The following is a 20,864-nucleotide window of genomic DNA, read 5'->3' on the forward strand; positions in this document are numbered from 1 at the left end:
ACAGGAGCAGGATTTAAAAATAAGTGACACTAAAGGCCTCAGGCGTCACTTTGTAAACATAACTGCAAAAAACAGGCTGCCACAGCATGAAAAGAAAATGACGCTGTGGCAGAGCTAGCTCCTAGGAGAATAAAAAGATTTGGTGAGAAAAATACTCTAACATTTGCCCTTTTATCAGAATGGAGGAAGTGGGGGAGTAGGCACCATTCCATGTATTCAGATCAGTGAGAGGTCTGTGTGTCCGCCCAGGTAAAAGAGAGACCAACATGGCATTCAAGTTCACCTGCTGACGAAGCAAACCTTGGTACAAAAATGTTATCTGCTTTTTGAACAACATAGGTGGGGAGAGGTGGGCCTCCTACAAATCAATATGGACTTCTGTCAACAACACCGCCTCCCATTTCCAAGAAGTAATTGATTTGTAGCAAGGACAGAAGTTCAGCCGACTGCCCAAATGAAGGGTAAAAAGCCCCAAATGCCAGTTTCGGAGAGCCAGCTAAAGGGGGTATTCCAGAGAAGGCAGACTTGTATTGAAAACATGCAGGTGTCCCATACATACTCGAAGGGCCAGAAGCCATCCTAGGAACTCTTTTCATTTCTGGTTAGAAGGGAATGTTTTCACATTAGAATGGTGAAGGGGAAACTGGGAGTAAGCCAATGAGAATATTTACTTAGCTCACTTTCACTCTCAGATCGGAAGTAGAAAACCCCAGGGGCCTCTGTTCACACCAGTGGCAAGTACCACGAGGAGAGTTGTGCAGTCTGACACATATCTAGCTCCGACCTTAAATTGCGTTTTTAGTTGACGGCAACTAACGTTACAGCCAGAGGGACATGCAAGATTAAAGACAGCGCGAAAGAAAAGTTTAAATTAGTACTGCGTTGTGGAGAGAGAGAGACCTAGGCAAAGAAAAAGAGACGATCGGCTTTGATCTTTGCTAGTTTCATACTTGCACTACATTGTCGTCAGCTTTTGTTTAGGACAGTAGTCAGAGGCAGCGACCTGCCAACTCACACGGCGATACGGTGTGTCAGACGATTTCGGCTCCGTTCACACCCGGTAAAAAATAAAGCACAAAGCACACGGTGGCAGGAAAAGGTATGTAGAAACCACTACACAGCGTGTCTTTGCTTGTTTGTGCAGGTTATCAGCGGCCGATGTCCATCAAGAGGTGTGAATACACCCGGGACGTCGGCAAAGGCCTCAGTGACGCTTTATGTTTTTTGGGAGGGGGCAGTGGGCGGGTCGGTGGAGAGTTTTGAGGGGGGGGGGGGGGGGGGCGAAGTTTTTTGCAGGCATCGAGCCTCTATGTAGCTCTCGGCATGGGGCCCGCCCCTTCACAGGGTGACGTTTCTTTAAAAGTTGGCAGGTACAGAGAACGTCGGTATAAAAAGGGAATAGGTAACTCATTTCTGTTAGTTATCCCTATGATAACTCAGCTATCAAGAAGGAAGAGTTTAATGGCCGAAGAGTTGTTCACAATACCACTAAAAAAACGAGTTGGTGCAACAAATTGAGATAAGATACCTTGCTCGGCCAAAGGGTAACTTCACTGCTGTCCTCGTCCCAATTTTTTTTTTTTTTTTACAATTTAAGGATGCAGACGGCAATGAAAGGCACTCGTTTCCTGCTCCAGCAGACACCAGCTAACCTCGTGGGCTCCGTCTTGCACTGTCCCAGGGCCATGTCCTCCTTTCCTGCGCTTCAGGTGGCCGTCCCCTCTGCACTGCTGCGTCCGCTCGCAGTCCCCCAGAGACTACTGCTGGGGCCCGGGCCCTCAAATGTTCCCCCACGTATCCAGGCAGCCGGAGGAAGACCGTTGATCGGACACATGCACCCCGAGACGTTCCAGGTACGTTGCGCCAGGGTGCTAGGCACCTTTAACAATAATACGATATAGCATGCACCTCAGATGTTTTTTTGAATTTTATGTTGATGCTGCTGTATGAATGATTACATGGAATTGAAATGCAGATTATTTTTCATTTTCCATTTGGTATTGTGAAATATGATGAACCAATTAAACAAAGGTGTGGTTTATAACTGAAAATGACTCTTCAGTCACTGGTGAATTTAGGCATTCAATATGTCATCGTGCGTTTCCCACCCTACAGTTCACGTTTTGTACATTGAGTCATTTTGCAGAAATCTTCTGACCCTTTTCTATGCCATGAAAGAGTTTGGAAGACAATTACTCACAATCACTGCAGATATCTTACCAGTCATGTAACAGTGCCAGCTTTTGTTGTGTGGTCGTATCTTTCCTATTAGTTTGTTGACTTCCTCAATGACACACCTTTGTCTACTGACACAGTGCTATGGTATAGCTCTAGGTGCCAATGGCACACAACACTTGACACAGCACTTGCTTCGTCAAAGTGTGTGTGACGTTAATACCTGGCACACAACAAGAAGAATGCATTATTCTGAGGGCTGGTCCCGTTTGATGGAACGTGTAACAGTTTTGTTTGGTGTACATGTGAAATAGACACATTGACAAGTGATTGTTTATGATATTTATTTGCAAGTACCGACTTTCAGAAAATAGGTTTCATTGTCCATTAGGAAACATGTGTATCATGTAAAAAAAAAGTTTGAATTATCTGTGGACCTCGCGATTGCCTGCAGCTGTGTTCGGGTGGAACTGAACCTCCGCATCATCTAGTTGGGTAGTTCTCCAGAACCTTCCCAGGGTACATTTGTCTGCAAACTAATGTTGCGCAGAATTGCACGTACAATAGTAGAGCAATCTACCCCCCCCCCCCCCTACGTCAAAGCACTTTAACCTGGCCTTCATCAATCCAATCCAAAATATCTCTCCACTATGTTGCGGGTCCTACTGTGAGCCTGGTTATGTGCCTTCTCTGGCTCAGTCTGGGGTCAGTTGAAAGAGAGGCAAAGGTCAAGTGTCAATACATTAGCATATGGTTACTAACACATTGCAAGCCATGTGCAATATGTATACATAGATGGTTTTACATTTCTACATCATTATCTTCACAATAAGTGTATCTAATTCTGTTGTTGTTAGCTTGACACATTTCTCTTCTCTTATTCTGTGTTATAGCAGATACAGAGCAAGGGCTGATAGATAGGAACACTTATCCATCAAGTCTCTGAGGTTTATTCAGTTATTTTCAGGAATGTATATTTGGAGGCGGTGGCACCAATCAATTTTGTGTGCTCACAGAATATGTGTGGCCTTGCAGATTTTCTGCTCCGGGTTTTGTACTGGTGTAGGCTGATGCTATGTATTTTGTATGCCACACACCCACATGTCATCCCCATCAGAATGCCTCACTATCACCCAGGAAAAGTGATCCTCGTCTCTCCATGACCCATCTCTGACATATATTCATATAGTATTTACCATGAGAAAGAAAAATTTCTTTCTAGAGTCCCCTCACTCACCGGAGTTTCCCCACGGTGACATGCTTCATCATTGGGGCCATCCCAGTTCTCTACGAAAAGGGGCGTGCTGCGACTAGCGAACTACGCAGGAGCACTTTTTTGTGAAAAGGCTATGTGTGGTGCAAAAGTGTTGTGGTGATGGAGTGGTTGTGTGTTAAAAATACCGTGCTAGTGGGCCTCAACAATTTATTCTGCTCCTAGTTTGGTATGTGCTAAAATGGGGTAACACTGTAATCTAACCTTAAATTGGGCTAGATCAGTGTCTTGTGGTCAACATGTTTCAAGCTCCCCAAGCTTTTCATCAGGACCATACAGGGTCCAGCCCTGTATATTCCACTCCTATATTTAAATAAATAGGATTGATTAAACTATTGCGCTGTTAATTATAAACATGCGTTTTTATACATACAAAATTGTATATCATTGGCGTATATGTATTGGTGCTAAATTACACTTCATGGTCTCAGGCGAGGGCAGGATCACCTCGTGAAAACATTGTTCCTTATCAGCGAAACCGCTCGGGATTACCTGCTCGATCCTCACCCGACCGCATATACTAGTCGCAGCACGCCCCTTTTCGTAGAGAACTGGGATGACCCCAATGATGAAGCATGTCACCGTGGGGAAACCCCGGTGAGTGAGGGGACTCTAGTAAGAAATGTTTCTTTCTCATGGTAAATACTGACAGAATTACGCAGTACACCATACACACAAACTAGGTCTCTGGACCCATCACTCCATGGTAAAGCACACATGTTGGTTTCAGGATACATGATATGCCTGTTGACCATGGAAGTGACATGAAGACACACTCACACTCTCTGAGGCTGGCGTCCGTCCGATTGGCTCGGACGGACGCCAGGAGAACCGCCGGCCAGAGCGGTGCTTCAGCTACCTGAGCCAGAGCCAGGTGAGGTGGAGCTTTCCTCTCCCATACTAATTGCTGGGAGAAAGTTGTTCACATCTACCCAGGTGAAAAAATTTTCATTATGATTTTCACTTTTATATGATAAGCAGTAGCGTCGCCGGTCCTGATGAATGCAGTAGATACCTGATGGATCTGTAAAGTCTGCTGAAACATGTCGCTCCAATAAGAATCTACTAGTGGCTATGAGTTAAAACCACTAGACTCGCACTACTTTTTTATTGATTTAGAAGTAGGGAGGTGCTTATTAAAGTTTCTTGCCTCCTGTCTATCTAATTTTAACAACACTTTCTTTTGTTTATTATCACATTTTGTTTCACATGCACTGCTTAACAGTACTCTCCTGTTGCCCAAACTATCTGTTTCCACATCACTGGGTTACATCGGAGTCTACCTACAAAACAGCTATTGTAGACTACCTTCCTTCGTGGTATGGAGGAACCCAAATGATGAAAAGGGTGGCACAGGTCGAATACTGATGGGTATTTTCTTCAAACCTGAATAAAGTACCCCTGTTAACATAGTCTGTCAGTTGTAGAGCAAGCCATTTCTATCTCTTCTTTCTCTGACCCACCGCTATTCGTTTGTTGTTACTGTAGTCCTGGGGATTATAGCAGTGTGTGGTCGTTAAAAATACCCCTGGATCCTCCAATACCTGTTTTTGTTGAAAGGACACACTCACAACCCCATCGGACACATCTGGGGCCTTATTTACAATTAGGCTGCACCACCAGAGCATCACTTTTTGCACAGCTACGGTGGCAAAGAGGTCTGCCCCATTCTTACCAGACAGCACTAAGCTACATGGTGTTGCTTAATGAGGCCTTGCAAATATCATTCCCTTTAATGCATTATTCTGCAAAATGGGCATGCAATGGGTGTTGCTGTGGTCATTTCCAGCATCACCCATGACTTTTTGACACTGCCCCAGATTCTGAGGAGATGGCATTGACCTGATATTTAAGGGAGAGTTTGCTGTCTAGGATGATGCCGAGGTTGCGGGCATGGTCTTTCAGTGTGGGGGTAAGTCTGAGTTCCGATGGCCATTAGGAGTCGTTCCAGAGGACGGTGTGTTTGCAAAAGATCAGAACTTTAGTCCTGTCCGTGTTGAGCTTTAGGCAGTTGTCCTTCATCCATGTTGAAACGTACTTCATGCAATTGTGCAACTTAGACTTCCTTGATGTGGGGTCAACAGAGACCAATAGGACGAGCTGTGTGTTGTTGGTGTAGGAGATGATCATGCATTTTTAACATTCCCGCCGCAATGTTAAAAATGCAAGCATGCATTTGCATACACAAAGAGGCAGGCACCGCGCGGTGCCTGCCTCTTTGTGTATGCAAATGTAGGGGGGGGTACCTAAGGTAACCCCCATGTCCACCCCCCCTCTCGCCTTCACCATGGGGGCCTGCAGGGGGCCCCCAAAGTAAAGACCGCATGCCTTTCCCTGGCGGCATTGCCGCCAAGGAAAGGCATCTGCATAAGGCCATCCTAATATGGCTGGCGGTGTCTGGAAGACACCGCCAGCCAAATGAACCCTTTCCCGCCCCGGCTGCAAGGCGACCGGGCGGAAAAGCGGCAGACGGTGTTCCAATTCGCCGCGGTCCCCCACGCCATTGTAATATGGTGGGGGGGGGGGGAATAGGTGGCGGACGGTCACGGATGTCGGGCGGATCGCCACCGCCTGCATGGCGGTGGTGATCCGTCCGCCATCCTAATCGGCCCCAATGTTTGTGAGTATGTAGATGTTGAAGAGTGTTCGGCAACTCTGCAGATGTGCTTCTTTTGCGATGTGAAGGGAGGGAGGTCGAATTCCTGGGTGTGTCCTGTTAAAAAGGATGCCTTCTATCTGAGTGCATCATCAGTTATGCCAATCTGGCGTAGGCAATCGATGAATGAGTGATGGAAGACCGTTTCAAAGGAGGTGGAGAGGTCAAGCAGGAGCAGGGCAGCTGAATTCTTTCTGTCGAGTAGGGTACGGATGCTGTCTGTGGGTTGATCTGAGCTTTCTAGATGCTGTGGCTGGTTCTGAATACTGATTGGGAAGGGTATAGTAGGTTGTTTAAATCCAGGTGTCCGGTGAGATGGAGGTTGATGGCCTTCTCCAGGACTTTGGGCGGAACAGGAGCAGGGAGATGGTATGTAGTTCTGGAGATCATTGGGGTCTGCAGAGGATTTTTTGATAAGGGGTTTGATCTTAGCGTGTTTCCTGATGCCTTGAAAGGTGGCCATTGTTAGAGAAGCACTGTTGATGGTGGTGAGTTGGCAGCTGCTCTCATCTCTTCCGAGATTGAAGAGACGGTGGGGCCGGGGGTCGGTGGGTGCTCCTGTGTGGATGGAGTTCATAAGGGTGGTTGTGTTTGGTGCACTGAGTTGTTTCCATGCATTGAGCGGGTGGTCAGTAGTGGTGGTTGATGGGAGGCTGAGGAGGTTGAAGGGTTGGGAATCGAAGTTCTTATAGATGGTTGTTATTTTGTTGATGAAGTGGTCGATGAGGGTGTCAGAGAGTTCCTGTGATGAAGGGATCGAGTTTTCAGTGGCTGACAGTGAGGTGAACTCTTTGACAATGGTGAAGAGTTTCTTGGTTTGGTTGGTGCTGGTGTCGATCCATTGGGTCAGGGCTTACCTCTTTGCTGATTTGATCTGTCAATGGTAGTCATTGAGAGCTACTTTGAAGGTGGCTCTGTCGGTTTGGTTCCTGCTGTTGTGCCATTTCTTTTAACTTGTTTGCACCTGCATTTTGATGTGCTGAGTTCCGGGGTATACCAGCTGCCATGTTTGGAGGGTCTGTGTGTTTTGGCTGGTTTGGTGGGAGCGACTTTGTCTGCGGTGCTGCCGATCCAGTCACTGAAGTTCTCTACTGCGTGGTCCAAGTTGGTGGTGTCTGTGGGCTGTGTGGTGCTGGTGCAGATTCAACTACAATGAGGTACAGGACTGGGGTGCCTCTTTTCACCCCTGATTTTCACTTTAGTGATGGAGCCCCTGGCGTGCCGCCTCAGGCAGGCACTTCATAACTGGGGCATACATGTTGGTCATACCGACAACTTATTTTCCCTTCATGCAGATGATGCAGTGTTTTATGTACGTCAGCCTAACATATTGGTCCCAATTGTATTAAACGCCATGCAAGAATTTAAAGAATATATATATATATATATATATATATATATATATATATATATATATATATATATATATATATATTTTTTTTTTTTAAACCTTTCTTAAAGAAAGTCAGGTCAGACACATTACACTGTGCAACACTGCAGCTCAAATCGACAAAGTACAGATCAAGTCAAGCATTTGGTAACAAGTAGACTACATCTTACAGTGAGCAGAAAAAAGTGAAGGTTGAGATCACAGCTCCACTACACAGAGGTCCCTCTCCTCTAACGGGAACACACATACGATAATAACATCAGTGGGGAGTACCAAAAGGCGGGGGCGCCTATAGAAAGGGAGGAGGCAGTCACTGACCAGCAGGGGCGGCCGCCGCGGGCACAGGTCCGGCGGGGAGCGCGGGAGAGGCAGCGCCACTGGAGTGGGAACAGGAATGGAGTAAGTAACCAGAGGGCCCCAAATATCAACAGGTAGGAACTTGGCGGGCAATAAGTCCCAGAACTCCAATAGGAGAGTCTGACACTGAGAGGCGTCCTCCAGCCAGCTCTCAGACCTTGGAGCAGGCCGATGACCCCAACACATGACCACTCTGCACCTAGAGCATCAAAATCAGGCATCAGGAATTATCAAGACAGAATTTTACGAAGCCAAAGAGGCACAGGGGAGGGTCAGGATGCACTCTGGCGCTTGTAAAGTTAGAAATGGTGGAACACACCACCTGCCAGAACTCAGAGACCTTAGGGCATAGCCACGCTAAAAGTGCAAAGTTTGCAGCAGGGGCAGTGCAGCGCACACAAGAGTCCCTTGGAATGAGCCCAAGCCTGTGGAGCTGAACCGGGGTGCGGTACGCTTGTGCAAATACTTAAAATGTATCAGACGCAGCCGGTACTTCGGTGACAGCTTTTTCGTCTGGTTACAGCAGTATAGCCAGTCGGCCTGTCAAATGTCAATACCAAGATCCCACGCTTCCCACTCCCAGTCTGAGAAAATAGGGGCAGACACTAAGGTAAGCACGTATAATTTGGTAATTAATTTGTGCGGTGACAGGGACGTATATATGAAATCCAGAGCCGGCATGGTGGGTGGGGGCTGAGGGAATGTGGAGTGTAGTTTTCGGCAAATAGCACGCAGCTGGTAAAATAAAAGTGTGTCTAGCGGCCCTGAGGATTTAGGAAGAGAGTAGAAATTGTTCTCTGGGTAGAGATCCGCCACCGTCCTCAAACCCAACGTGACACATGCCTAGACATGCCAGAAGGCTGAAGTGGGGGAAAATCTGTGTGGTTCAGTATTGGCATGGAATTGGCAGAGAGGAAGGCTGGAAAGCCGGCGTAGGCCGGACCAGGCCCAGCGCAACGTCTCGACCGTGTCGACCTCTGGCAGAGGGCGAACCGCAGGCGCCTACAAAGCAGTGGACAGAGGCCCGGGAGAAGCTACATTCGTCTCAACGGCAACGTGAGGCTGATAAGGTGTAGGATGGATCAAAAATTCAGAAAACTGGCCTGGGCACACAAGGCATAGATCCTGAAATCCGGCGCGCCCATACCACCGGCAGACATGGGGAGAGTAAGAATGTCATACTCGACTCTTGGCTGTTTACCCGCCCAGACGAGGAAAATGATTCAGGAGCATAATTTGCAAAAGAAATGAGAAGTAAGAGGAATAGGGATGTTTAAAAACAGGTAGAGAAATTTAGGCAGGACCACCATCTTGGCGATTGCGATTCGGCCCGCCAGGGATAGCGGAAGTCGGCTCCACAATGGATTCTAAGATTCCAGCCAGTCGACCACACAACCGAAGTTAGATCTCCACAGTTCGTCCAGGTCCCTACTCAGCCAGATGCCCAGATATCGCATGGGGCCAGATGCCCACACAAACCGAAAGTCCGGTGTGAATGGCACAGTGGCATCCGTCAAGGGGAATAAAACAGACTTGCTCCAGTTCACTTGAATGCCTTAAAGCCCGCCAAAACGTATGATTTCCCAGACGAAGGGGCTGGGGTTCTCCTGAGGATGACGGACGTATAGGGTAACATCATCCGCGCACATGGAGACGAGTAGGGAGCGGGACGAAAAGCCTATTCCTCGGTGAGTATGGTGCTGCGGGAGCCTGGCGGCCAGGGGCTCCATTGCAATGGAAAAGACCATGGGCGATAGAGGGCACCTCTGATGTGTGCCACGAGTAATACCAATAGGGTGGACACCTGTCCATTAATATGGCGACGTGCTGAGGGATTGGTGTAAAGGAGTTTAACCTTGCGCATAAAAAGTTCGCTGAAGCCCATGCGCGGCTAAAGGTAAAATGAAAAGGGTCACTCCAGCGTATCGAACGCCTTTGTAGCATCCAACAGCCAGGGCAGCCACAGCCGGAAGTTTAGGATTAATTTGATGCAAAACTGAGAAGATTGTGCGGAGGTTATGCGAAGTTGCCCTACCGGGAATAAAACATGAATGGTTGGGAAGAGCAATGAGGGGCATGAGTAAAAGAAGACGGGAGGTGATCAATTTGGCAAAAATTTTGTCATCAATGTTGATCAGGGAAAGGGGGCAGTAGGAGTCGCGAATGTCGGCAGGTTTGTTGGGTTTAAAAAGCAGAGTTATCGCTTCACGTAATGATAGCGGGAAGAGGCCAGTATTGAAGGATTCATTATACATACCCGCCAAGTGTGGCCAAGTGTGGTTCTGAGAGATCAGCGTACATTTTGTAAAACAAGGCTGGAAAGCCAACCAGGTCAGGGGCCTTGTCCCTGGGTAAGCTACTGATGGCTGCGAGTATTTCCTCCCTAGAGAAAGGTTCATGAAGAAATTTACGGTGGCAGTCTTCCAACCAGACCAGCGCAATAGACTCAAAATATTGATCAAAATTCTCCCGTGGCTGAGGGGTACAGGCAGAATATAGCTGAGAATAAAAGTCCAGAAAGCGGGACTTAATTTCCTCCGGGGAAGTAGTCCTTCGCGGGTCACCATCACTGAGGGCCGTTATATAGGCAGCAGCTTGCGGTGGGTGAAGAAGATTGGCAAGAGTGCGCCCCGGGCTGTCCCCCTCACCAAAACGACACACCCGACCCTCCCTGCCCAAAAAGGACAGTTCGCGGCCGGCCTCTTCTGAGAATTCAGTTTGTTTTTGACGTATTAACACCAGTGTCTCAGGACTGGGGTGTGCCGCCTCGGCAGCATCTAGATCTTTAATTTCTGCCTCGAGCTCAGCCATAGTAGTGCGGATAGAGCGGAGGACACCGGCCTGTTTAGAAATACATTTGCCTCGAATGATGGCCTTAAGCCCCTTCCATAATGTCGAAGCGGAGTCCACGGATCCCATGTTTAATTTAAAATAGTTGGTTATAATGGTGTGGATGTCCGCACAAAATGCAGTGTCCTGGAGGGCGTTGGGGGGAAGACACCAGGTAAAAGCCCACTGCAGGGAATGGGGAGGGCAGAGATGGATCTGAGCCGGCGCATGGTCGGAAAAGGTGCGAGCCATGTGCACTGCGTCGGTGAGCAAAGACAGGGCGTCCTTTGAGGTCAGCCCAAAATCAATGCACGACCAACAGCCCCTCACGCTGGTAACGCAGGTGCCCTCATGGACGTCGGGACGGAAGTGGCGCCAAGCATCATAAAGGGAGTTATCAGTTAAAATAGACGTGAGAGCCGCGGCGGCATGTGGATGGGACGTATAAGAGCCCGACCGATCCAAAGCTGCCGATAGAGTGACAATAAAATCACCTCCCCAGACAACCGCTGCGGTGCCACAAGCGGAGATGAGGTGCCAGATGTGGTTAAAAAATTCCGGGTTGTCCAAGTTGGGACCATAGACAGCGGCAATCATAATGGTCTGGGCCAATTGTAAACTGTGGAGGATCACATACCTGCCTTCAGGATCTGTGAGTACCTGGGTGGTCTGTCAAGGGAAGCCCCTGCGCAACAGGATTGAGACCCCCCTGGCATATGATGAGTAGGTGGAGGAGTGGGATTCCCCCCAATATCACGCTTGGAGTCTTGAGACAGATCCAGGCAGCAGATGCGTCTCCTGTAAGAGACATATATCTACCTTGTGTCGCTGTAGGTGTGAGTGAATCAGTCGGGCCTTACGGTGGTTGTTCAGACCTCGGACACTCCAGGTCCAGCAGACAATGTCAGCCATAAGAGGGTGGTCCAGAGTGTGACTCTGTGTAGCGCAGACGGTAAGCACCACAGGTAGGCCCAGCGAACATGAAAAAAGAGTGAGTCAAAGGGCCGCGGAATGCAGCGCAGGCAGGAGGCTCCGCAAGCAATTAAGAGCAGTCCACCAGGGATTTCCAGGGCAGCGCGGGGAGAGCACGCAGGCATTTAACTGGCAGATGTGGCACTGAGAGCAAAGCGCACCGGTCAGCAGTGATAGTTCCCCACAAACCCAACCACAGGAGACACAGCAGATAAGAGGAAGGAGGGACCAGTGGAGCAACATGATCACAAACAGTAAATGACCAGTGACCGGAAACAGAACGAGGCATGGAACACAATGCAGTGTCGCAGTCAAGACTTGTAAAAGCAGTACTGGAAAAGCATACAATGGCGGACTGAAGCCATCTCCCCCATAGAGGAGCAGAAAACCCCCAGAACAAGCAGCATGGAAGTGGAGATTTAATGGACATCAGCCCGGTGAAATAAGCAGCCGGAAGCACAATGTGGTGTCTAGGAATGGACATGTGTAAGCAATGCAGAAAAACCAAACAGTACCATAAGAAAACAATATCCCTAGAAAGAAAACAAAAGAACCCCCCGCAATCCCACCAGACCAAGAACCACAACAGGGATAACAATGCTCCACCAATCACCCCAATCAAACCCCCCCAACTGGAATGACTGAGAAGGAAAAACAGAAAGACCCTAACCCCACTCCCACTCCAACTCCCCATCAGGCTGAGACACCAACCCACCCCACCCCGGGACCCACAACTAGGAAGGGGAAAAACAGTAGTGCAGTTGGGAATCATCCCGTGAGGGAATGGCAGGGCTAGGCATACACCCCCGCAGTAAAGCAGGGTGGCCAAGCTTGGGTAGAATCAGGCATTACGTAAAAAAAGAAAGCAACAGCAATCAATACATGGCACTTCAGTCATTGTCACTAAGGTGGTCCGCAGCCTCGGATGGGGATTTAGATGTTGGGTGCCGGGATGATTTTTCGAGCTTCTTGGCGAACGCCAGGCCTCCCGAGGATCAGGGAAGACGAGAGTCTTTGCGCCCTGGTGGACTCTGAGCTTTGCGGGATAAGCCAGGGAGTATGGGACTTCGTGTTTCTGTAGGATTCGTTTGGCAGGTAGGAATTCCCGCCAGGCCACATGAACAGTTGTGTAGTCCGGGAAAAAGGAGAGGGTATTGCCCTGGTGGATGATGGTGCCCCTGTCCCGTGCAGCTCTGAGTATGGTGTAGTGGTCCCAGAAATTGAGAAGTTTGGCGATGATGGGGTGTGGGGGTAGGCCGGGATGAGGACCAAAGGAGCGGAGTGCACGCTCCACAATGAACACAGAGGAGAGGATGTCGCGGAAGAATTCTTTGACCAGGGTCTCTACAAAGTCCTCCATACGGGAGATGTTGGTCGATTCCAGAAGGCCCGTTATGCGGAGGTTAATCCGGTGGGAACGGGCCTCCAAATCCTCATTTTTCTCCCGGATGACCGCCAAGATCTTTTCCATTTGCAGCAGTTTTTGACGATCCTGCATGGCGGCATCTTCTGCATCGGAGACCTAGGACTCCACGTGTAACAGGCGATTATCATGAGTATCCACACGGGCCTTTACTGAGTCCAGGCGGGCCGACAACTGATCCACTTGGTGGCGATGCCAGTGACCGTCAACTTCAACTCCAGCATGATCACCTTCAGGTTGTCGTCTCAGGAGGGGGGCACCTCCAAGGTGACAGCTGGCTCCCCCCCTCAGCACTGGAACCCTCCTGGCAGGAGGACCTGCGGAGATCGAAGGTGATCTTAGGCTGCTTCAGGTCGGACTTTCCCATGGCGAGGACAGCTTTCAGCTGACCACCACGCCAATGATGAAGACCGGCACACGTGGGCTGGCAGGGCCAAGTATGCACCACCTGCGTAGAAGACCACCAGCACAGCAACGTGAAGGAGTGCAGTCGTGCAGCCAAGGTGACCCGAGGGTGAGGTGGGAGAAAACAGCAGCTTCACAATGGTATTAATGCTGGGCAGACAATGTCCACACCCGGAGGGTAGTCAAGTGGATGAGGAACACCAGCTGGGTAATGGCCGGTATCAAGCAGCACCAGGAACAAGTATGTATCTTGGTACGGGGGTGCGACCAACATATGGGCCACCCTGGCGAAGGAAGAACGGGGGGGCGCCGGACCGAAACGGCAGCCCACCATCAATGGCCAGGCTCTCTAGGCCTTCAGGCAAGAATGAAGCAGCTGGGTGTGGGCACCCCCATTCCCAGGACGTCCGTGGCGAGCAGGGAAGAACCCACCAAACAGGAAGACAAGGCGCAGGCAGGTCTCCCACCTCCAGGCGACGCCCGGGGGACCCCCAAGACACCCCACGCAAGCAGCAGAATAGGAAGGGTGCCAGGTGCGGGAGGGGCCCAACAGATGCAGCAGCGGCCGGCGGGAGACACCAGGAGGCAGGCGCAGGCCCAACTCACGGCCGGCGCCAGGAGTCCACAGCGGCAAGGCCCAGCAGGGTAGGAGCCCCAGCCGCTCCGACAGTCAAGGCAGCCAGGCGATGGTGCATTCAGGTGTGGTGGATCGGGCCCACAGCACCGGGGGGCCGGATGGCAGAGTCGAGGTGGGCCGCTCCAGAATGTCCACGGGGCAGAGACGGCCGCACAGAGGGTCCCAACCCGGTCAGACAGCAGCTTAAGGCAAGCGGGGGGCGCAAGCACTCAGGGGCAGGGCCGGCAAGGAGGCACGGGGGGTCCGGGCATTGGCGGCCGCCAGTGAAGACAGCCAGTGGAGGGAGGAGCAGAGGGGCCTTTTAGAGCTTTCCCTGGTGAGAACACGAGGGCTGCGAGCTAGCTTGGATCAAATATCTTGTTTGCTGTTTTACCACGTTGTTGGAAATCGTTTTAATCACTTTTAAGTCGTGTAATTATTTTGCTGCTGGGGGGCTGGAAATCATCTAGTTAATAGGGGAATTTTGAGAGGCACACTAACACCCCTTCACACGCCACCGTTTCCTGCTCCCTGCCTCGCCCAGCCGTTTTTATTGAACCGGCTGCAAGCGACGGTGGGCGCCATCTTAGGTGTGGCTGGGGCTGCGCTCTAGTCGCGCCGGCCTCCCACCCTCCTCACACTCTATATAACTAGTATCATGACCAGACGGCGCAGCGGGCTGGCGCAGCGGGCTGGCGCAGCGGGAACGCCGGACGCGCGCCGAAGCCGCGCCTAAGCCAAGCCCGTCTGCGCCCGTCCGCGACCGGACACGGCCCAGGGCCATGACCCCTGGCCCCTCACTACGCTATTCCTCGAAACAACTTAGGCTGCTCAATCCTGGCTATGGTTCTCAACTTTGTACCCCCCTGCCTCTCTCCACTGCTGTAGGTATTACCCCCGCCCCTTGTTCTAAATGCCATTATCAATTGCCGCCCTCCTGTTTGTCTGATTCGTCAGTCTCTGATACTCTTTCTAACACGTGTGCTCAGGACGAGAACATCACCTCTTTCCATGGCTGTCGAGCAGCGCTAATCAATACGCGCTCCCTTCCATGCCACTGTCTGGATATCAGTGAGTTCATCACTGCTCACGATCTTGATTTTCTCTTTGTCACCGAAACCTGGGGAGACGCGGGCTCAGGACAGACTTTTGCCAGGCAACTCCTGATGGATATAGTGTTGTGAGATATGATAGACAAATAGGAAGAGGGGGAGGACTCGCTATCATTTATAAAAATCAGTACTGCACTACGCTTGACCCCGATCACCTCACTAAGTGTGAAGCGGCATCCTTTGCTATTAACATCAATTGCAAACAAACTCTCAAAGGTATTCTGCTATACCGACCTCCTGGACCTCGAAACTCTTTTCTTGGGACTCTCCCTGAGCTAAATGATTACATTATAGGTTCGACTGACTACACGATACTGGGAGATTTTAACTTCCCCTTGGAGGAACAGGGAAATCACGACACCATTCAACTCATTGCTGATCTCCGAACCCTAGGACTTCAGCAATTGGTAAAGGGAATCACCCACCAGGCAGGACACACACTAGATGGTTTGTTCACTAATAACCCTCTTATCTCTGTACAAGATATTCTGCCCCTTACCTGGACTGACCATAGGGCTATTATTTTCGGTATTCATACTTTGCCGGTTAATCCTCCCCTCTCCAGGCCACCCAGCAGGGTAGGAACTCGCGCATGGAAGACTGCTGATATCCCTCAGATGCTAGATATCTTGACACTATCCTCCCCCACAAGAGGATCTAACCTTGTCCCCTCTGCCTCTGATTTCCAAGATTGGATCAGGAACGCTGCTGATCAGGTAGCCCCGGAAAAGTCTATTCGACCTAACAGAAGATCTCCGTCGATGGTATGGTACACAGAAGAGCTTAGACTCCACCGACAACATTGTAGGAACCTAGAAAGACGTTGGAGGAAATCCTACTGCCCAATAGCTAAGCAATCCTACAAAGATGCCTTGGCAATATATAAAAAGGCTATTACTGCTCAAAAAACGACCTTTTTCTCGACCCATATAGATAACGCCAGGAACTCTGCCAGAGAACTGTTCTCGGTGGTCACCTCCCTATCTACTCCTCCCTCGGGTCCTGGAGTTGAACCGTCTCAGCCTTTCTGTAATGCGTTATCCACCTTTTTCATCACCAAGGTGGCAGATATTTACGCATCCTTTGCCGGGGATGTAGGGACAAGATCCACTGCCAACAGCAAGGAAATACTCGCTACAGACCATGAACCCCTTTCTTCATTTGTTTCCACCACACAAGATCAAATTAGTAGACTCATCTCCACTACCAAGTCTGGCTCTCCCTTGGATCCCTGTCCTCCTTCAGTGATGGCCAATCTAAGTGAGGTGATTTCTCGCCCACTTATGGAAATCTGTAACACCGCCTTTCAAACTGGCTACTATCCTGCCCCGTGGAAGACGGCAGTAATTAAGCCTCTTTTAAAAAAACCCTCCTTGGATCCCACTGCTTTGGCCAGTTACAGACCCATTGCTTGTTTCCCCTTTCCTGCCAAAATATGCGAAGCTCTGATGAATAAACAACTCTCAGAGTTCGTCGATACTAACCAACTTCTAGACGAACCGCAGTTTGGCTTCAGGAAAGGACATGGAACCGAGACTGCTCTGATAAAAGCCTCAGATGAAATTAGAGCCATTATGGACCTGGGAGGTGCAGCCATTCTGATTCTTTTCGACCTGTTTGACACGGTCGACCACGCCATTTTGGTCGACCGTGTCACAGCTCTGGGGATAAACGGTGCGGCCAGAGACCTAATTTCATCTTTTCTGGCCGACCGCACCCAGACAGTCAAGTTGGGTAATTTCTATTCTCCCGTCTCTGCACTACCTTGTGGAGTTCCACAGGGCTCCTCGCTAAGTCCCACGTTATTTAACATCTACGTAGCGGACTTAGCGAGGGTAATAAAGGCCCACGGGGTGCGATTGACATCTTATGCAGACAACACCCAACTGGTGCTGGCAATCCACAAGGATGGCACAGCGGTGGCAGCCAATTTCCAGGAGGCCATGCTTGCAGTCAGTACATGGATGTCTTCCAATTGCCTGAGGCTTAACTCGGACAAAACCGAGGTTATGACCTTCGGCAATCTCTCCCCAGAATGGTCCTCCATTTGGTGGCCCAACCAGTTGGGCTCCCCACCTGTCCCAGTGGAAAAGGCAAGGAACCTGGGAGTTATTTTTGACAGCAAGCTAACATTCAACCATCATGTCAACAAGGTTGTATCATCCGCCTTCTTTATTCTAAAAAAATTAAGAAACTGCTGCCTTACCTCCCTATCTCAGCTGGGAAGACTCTAGTAACCACCTTGGTGTTTTCCAAAATCGATTATGTAAATGCCCTATTTCTTAACTCCCAGAAACGTGTGCTATCTAAACTACATTCTATACAGAACGCGGCTGCCAGAATTCTATTAGACATTCCTCGCCGCCATCCGCCTGATGAACTCCATCCACTCTGGATCCCCCACAGACCCATGCCCTCACCACATCTTCAACAAAGCAGATTCCGTCATAGCTCCGCACCTCCGAGACGTCATCAACTGCTCCTTCAACTCCGCCACCTTCCCGGATGACTGGAAACACGCTGAACTCACCGCCCTTCTGAAAAAACCAACAGCAGACCCCACCGAACTCAAAAACTACCGCCCCATCTCGCTTCTTCCATTCCCGGCCAAAGTCATCGAGAAAGCAGTCAACAACCAGCTCGCCGCCTTCCTCGAAGCCAACAAATCACTCGACTCCTCACAATCTGGCTTCCGAGCAAAACACAGCACTGAGACCGCCCTCATCGCAGCAACAGACGACATTCGAACTCTACTGGACAATGGAGACACAGTCGCCCTCATCCTCCTTGACCTCTCTGCAGCATTCGACACAGTCTGCCACAGCACCCTTTTACAACGCCTCAAAAACATCGGAATCCAAGGAAAAGCACTTGATTGGATCACCTCGTTCCTCAATGGAAGAACCCAGAGAGTCCGCCTCCCACCATTCAAGTCCGAGGCCTCTGAAATCATCTGCGGCGTACCACAAGGATCCTCACTCAGCCCCACCCTCTTCAACGTTTACATGAGCCCCCTTGCGGCTATCGCTCGCCAACACAATCTCAACATCATCTCCTACGCGGATGACACTCAACTTATCCTTTCTCTCACCAGGGACCCCAGCACCGCCAAAACTAACCTACACGAAGGAATGAAAGAAGTCGCAGAATGGATGAAACAAAGCCGTCTGAAACTGAACTCAGACAAAACAGAAGTCCTCATCTTAGGCACATCCCCCTCGGCTTGGGATGACTCCTGGTGGCCGGAAGCCCTCGGAAAAGCACCCATCCCGACAGACCACGCACGGAACCTAGGCGTCATCCTAGATTCTTCACTCTCAATGAACAAACAAGTCAGCCCCGTATCCTCCTCCTGCTTTAACATTCTTCGCATGCTCAGAAAAACATTTCGCTGGATCCCCTCCGAAACAAGGAAAACAGTCACCCATGCTCTGGTCACGAGCCGACTGGATTACGGAAACACCCTCTACGCAGGCACCACCGCTAAACTCCAGAAGAAACTCCAACGAATCCAAAACGCATCAGCCAGGCTCATATTAGACATCCCACGCAACGAACACATCTCTGGTCACCTGAGAGACCTCCACTGGCTACCCGTCAATAAGAGGATCACTTTCCGACTGCTTACGCACGCACACAAATCACTCTACGACATCGGACCAGATTGCCTCAACTCTCGGCTGTCCTTCTACACCCCCGCCCGCCAACTTCGCTCTTCCAGCCAAGCCTTCGCCACTGTACCTCGCATCAACAAGACCACCATGGGAGGCAGATCCTTCTCATACCTGGCTGCCAAAACATGGAACTCACTCCCCGCTTACCTTCGCCTCACCCAGAATCACCTAGCGTTCAGAAAGCAGCTTAAAACGTGGATATTTGACAAATAATCCTCCCCCCCTTTCCTAAGCGCCTTGAAACCCTCTGGGTATGTAGTGCGCTATACAAATTTCATGACTTGACTTGACTTGACTACTACTCTTGCCATTCGCCAGCTTCATTGGCTTAGAGTAGAGAGCCGAATTAAATTCAAGACCCTCTGCATTGCCTACAAGGCAGTGCATGGCGCCGGACCCAAGTTTCTGACTGAGGCTTTTCAGCTTTACACCCCTAAAAGGTTGTTGAGATCCGCTAACACCTGCCTCCTACCGGTACCCCGCACAAGAACGGCAACCTGGGGAGACAGACGCTTCCTAGTTGCTGTGCCAAAACTCTGGAATCTCTTGCCACCCACTATCAAAAACGCCCCTAATTTGATGAGTTTCCGCAGGCTCTTGAAGACATGGCTGTTTAATCAGAGAATTTCTGCTGTTTTGGTCCTGCTAGCCCACATATGCGCCGAGACACCTTCGAGTATTTGTATGCGCAACAAAAATTCCAAAAATAAATAAATAAATAAAATAAGTATCGGCGGCAGGGCTGCGGTGTACCGGACCCGGTGGTGTGGCCCGCGGACCCCCAACCACACCAGCAGACAGCACCAGTCCCTGAGGCAGCGCCACTCACCGGGAGACTTGATGGGAGGATCTCTGGTCCCGACCTGCAGCGGGCGGTGCCAGGAGCCTGCACGGCCCGGTGAGATTTGTTGCGGCTCACACGGGAGCCGAGTCACTGGCCCAGCGCCGCCTCCAACTGTGTTTTCTCAGCCGCCCAGTCGAGCAGGAGCGCAGAAACAGCTCCGGACAGTGCCTCTCGCCACGGGGATGCAGGATACGGGGGCGAAGTGCAGGTAAGGTGCGATTTCCTGCAGGATTATGGCGGATTTTAAAGCTTGGCCGGCGGAGCCCATTTAGAGTGCGGCCATCTTGCAGCCGGTCAAGCCACGCCCCCCAAAAATTAAAAGAATATTTGGGCCTACAAATTATTCATACCAACTGGCCTTGGTTCAGTTAGATTTGTTTGAGGGAATGCCTACTGCAAAATACCAGAGACAGATATACCATGGAAGATTGATAATGTTAAGTATCTGGCCATTTATGTTACACAGGGGGTACAACAGACCTATGATTTAAATCCGGGGTGAGTAATTTACAATCTTTGCCTATCGATTTTGGAACTGTCCCTCATGGGTAAAATTACCCTTATAAAAATGGTTGTATTGACTAGATGCCTGTACTTTCTGCAGGGAGCCATGTATGAGATTCCTCATTGGGTATTTAAGGAGCGCAATAGTCTCCTAGTGCAGATTTTGTGGGCGGGGAAATGGTGTAGAATTGGGCTGGCTACTATTAAAAGAGAATGGGAAAAGGGTGGTGTGAGTTCCCAAATTTAGAACTGTATTAGTTGGCCACCCATCTCCAACATGCTATCCCCTGCTTTGATGATGACGACAACTGGGAAAAATCTTTCATAGCAGTCACACATGATGGGCACCAATAAAGGGCATTACTTATGAGGGGTAGAAATGTACATGATTCACTATCCCTCTTGATCTAACTGTTGTGGCATCTTTGGGAATTGACAGTGCACCGGATGCTGCTTGCACCCTACGCTCCAGACCTCGATTTATGGATTGTGCGCCCGTTTTCTCTAATTACCAAGACAATGTTGATGGATAAGTGAAAGAGGGTGGATGCTTTTTGCTCTCCGACCTTTACCCAGCTGACCATTTCATAACCATTCAGGACACCTCTGAGTCATTTGGAGTTGGACAAGGGCA

At 50.0% G+C, this 20,864-nt stretch overlaps 1 protein-coding gene across 1 annotated transcript in view; it reads left to right on the forward strand.

Annotated features, from left to right (window-relative positions):
* Nucleotides 1-1,384: 1,384 nt before the first annotated feature.
* The window catches only part of AGXT (alanine--glyoxylate aminotransferase), a 465,350-nt gene continuing 445,870 nt past the window's right edge, over nt 1,385-20,864 (forward strand). The window contains exon 1 of the mRNA XM_086944021.1: nt 1,385-1,853. Coding sequence (XP_086800147.1) covers nt 1,599-1,853 — 255 coding nt within the window. The 5' untranslated portion in view covers nt 1,385-1,598. The remainder of the gene's footprint in view (nt 1,854-20,864) is intronic.

The sequence above is a fragment of the Lissotriton vulgaris genome, chromosome 11 (genome assembly GCF_964263255.1).
Source record: "Lissotriton vulgaris chromosome 11, aLisVul1.2, whole genome shotgun sequence".
NCBI lineage: Eukaryota > Metazoa > Chordata > Amphibia > Caudata > Salamandridae > Lissotriton > Lissotriton vulgaris.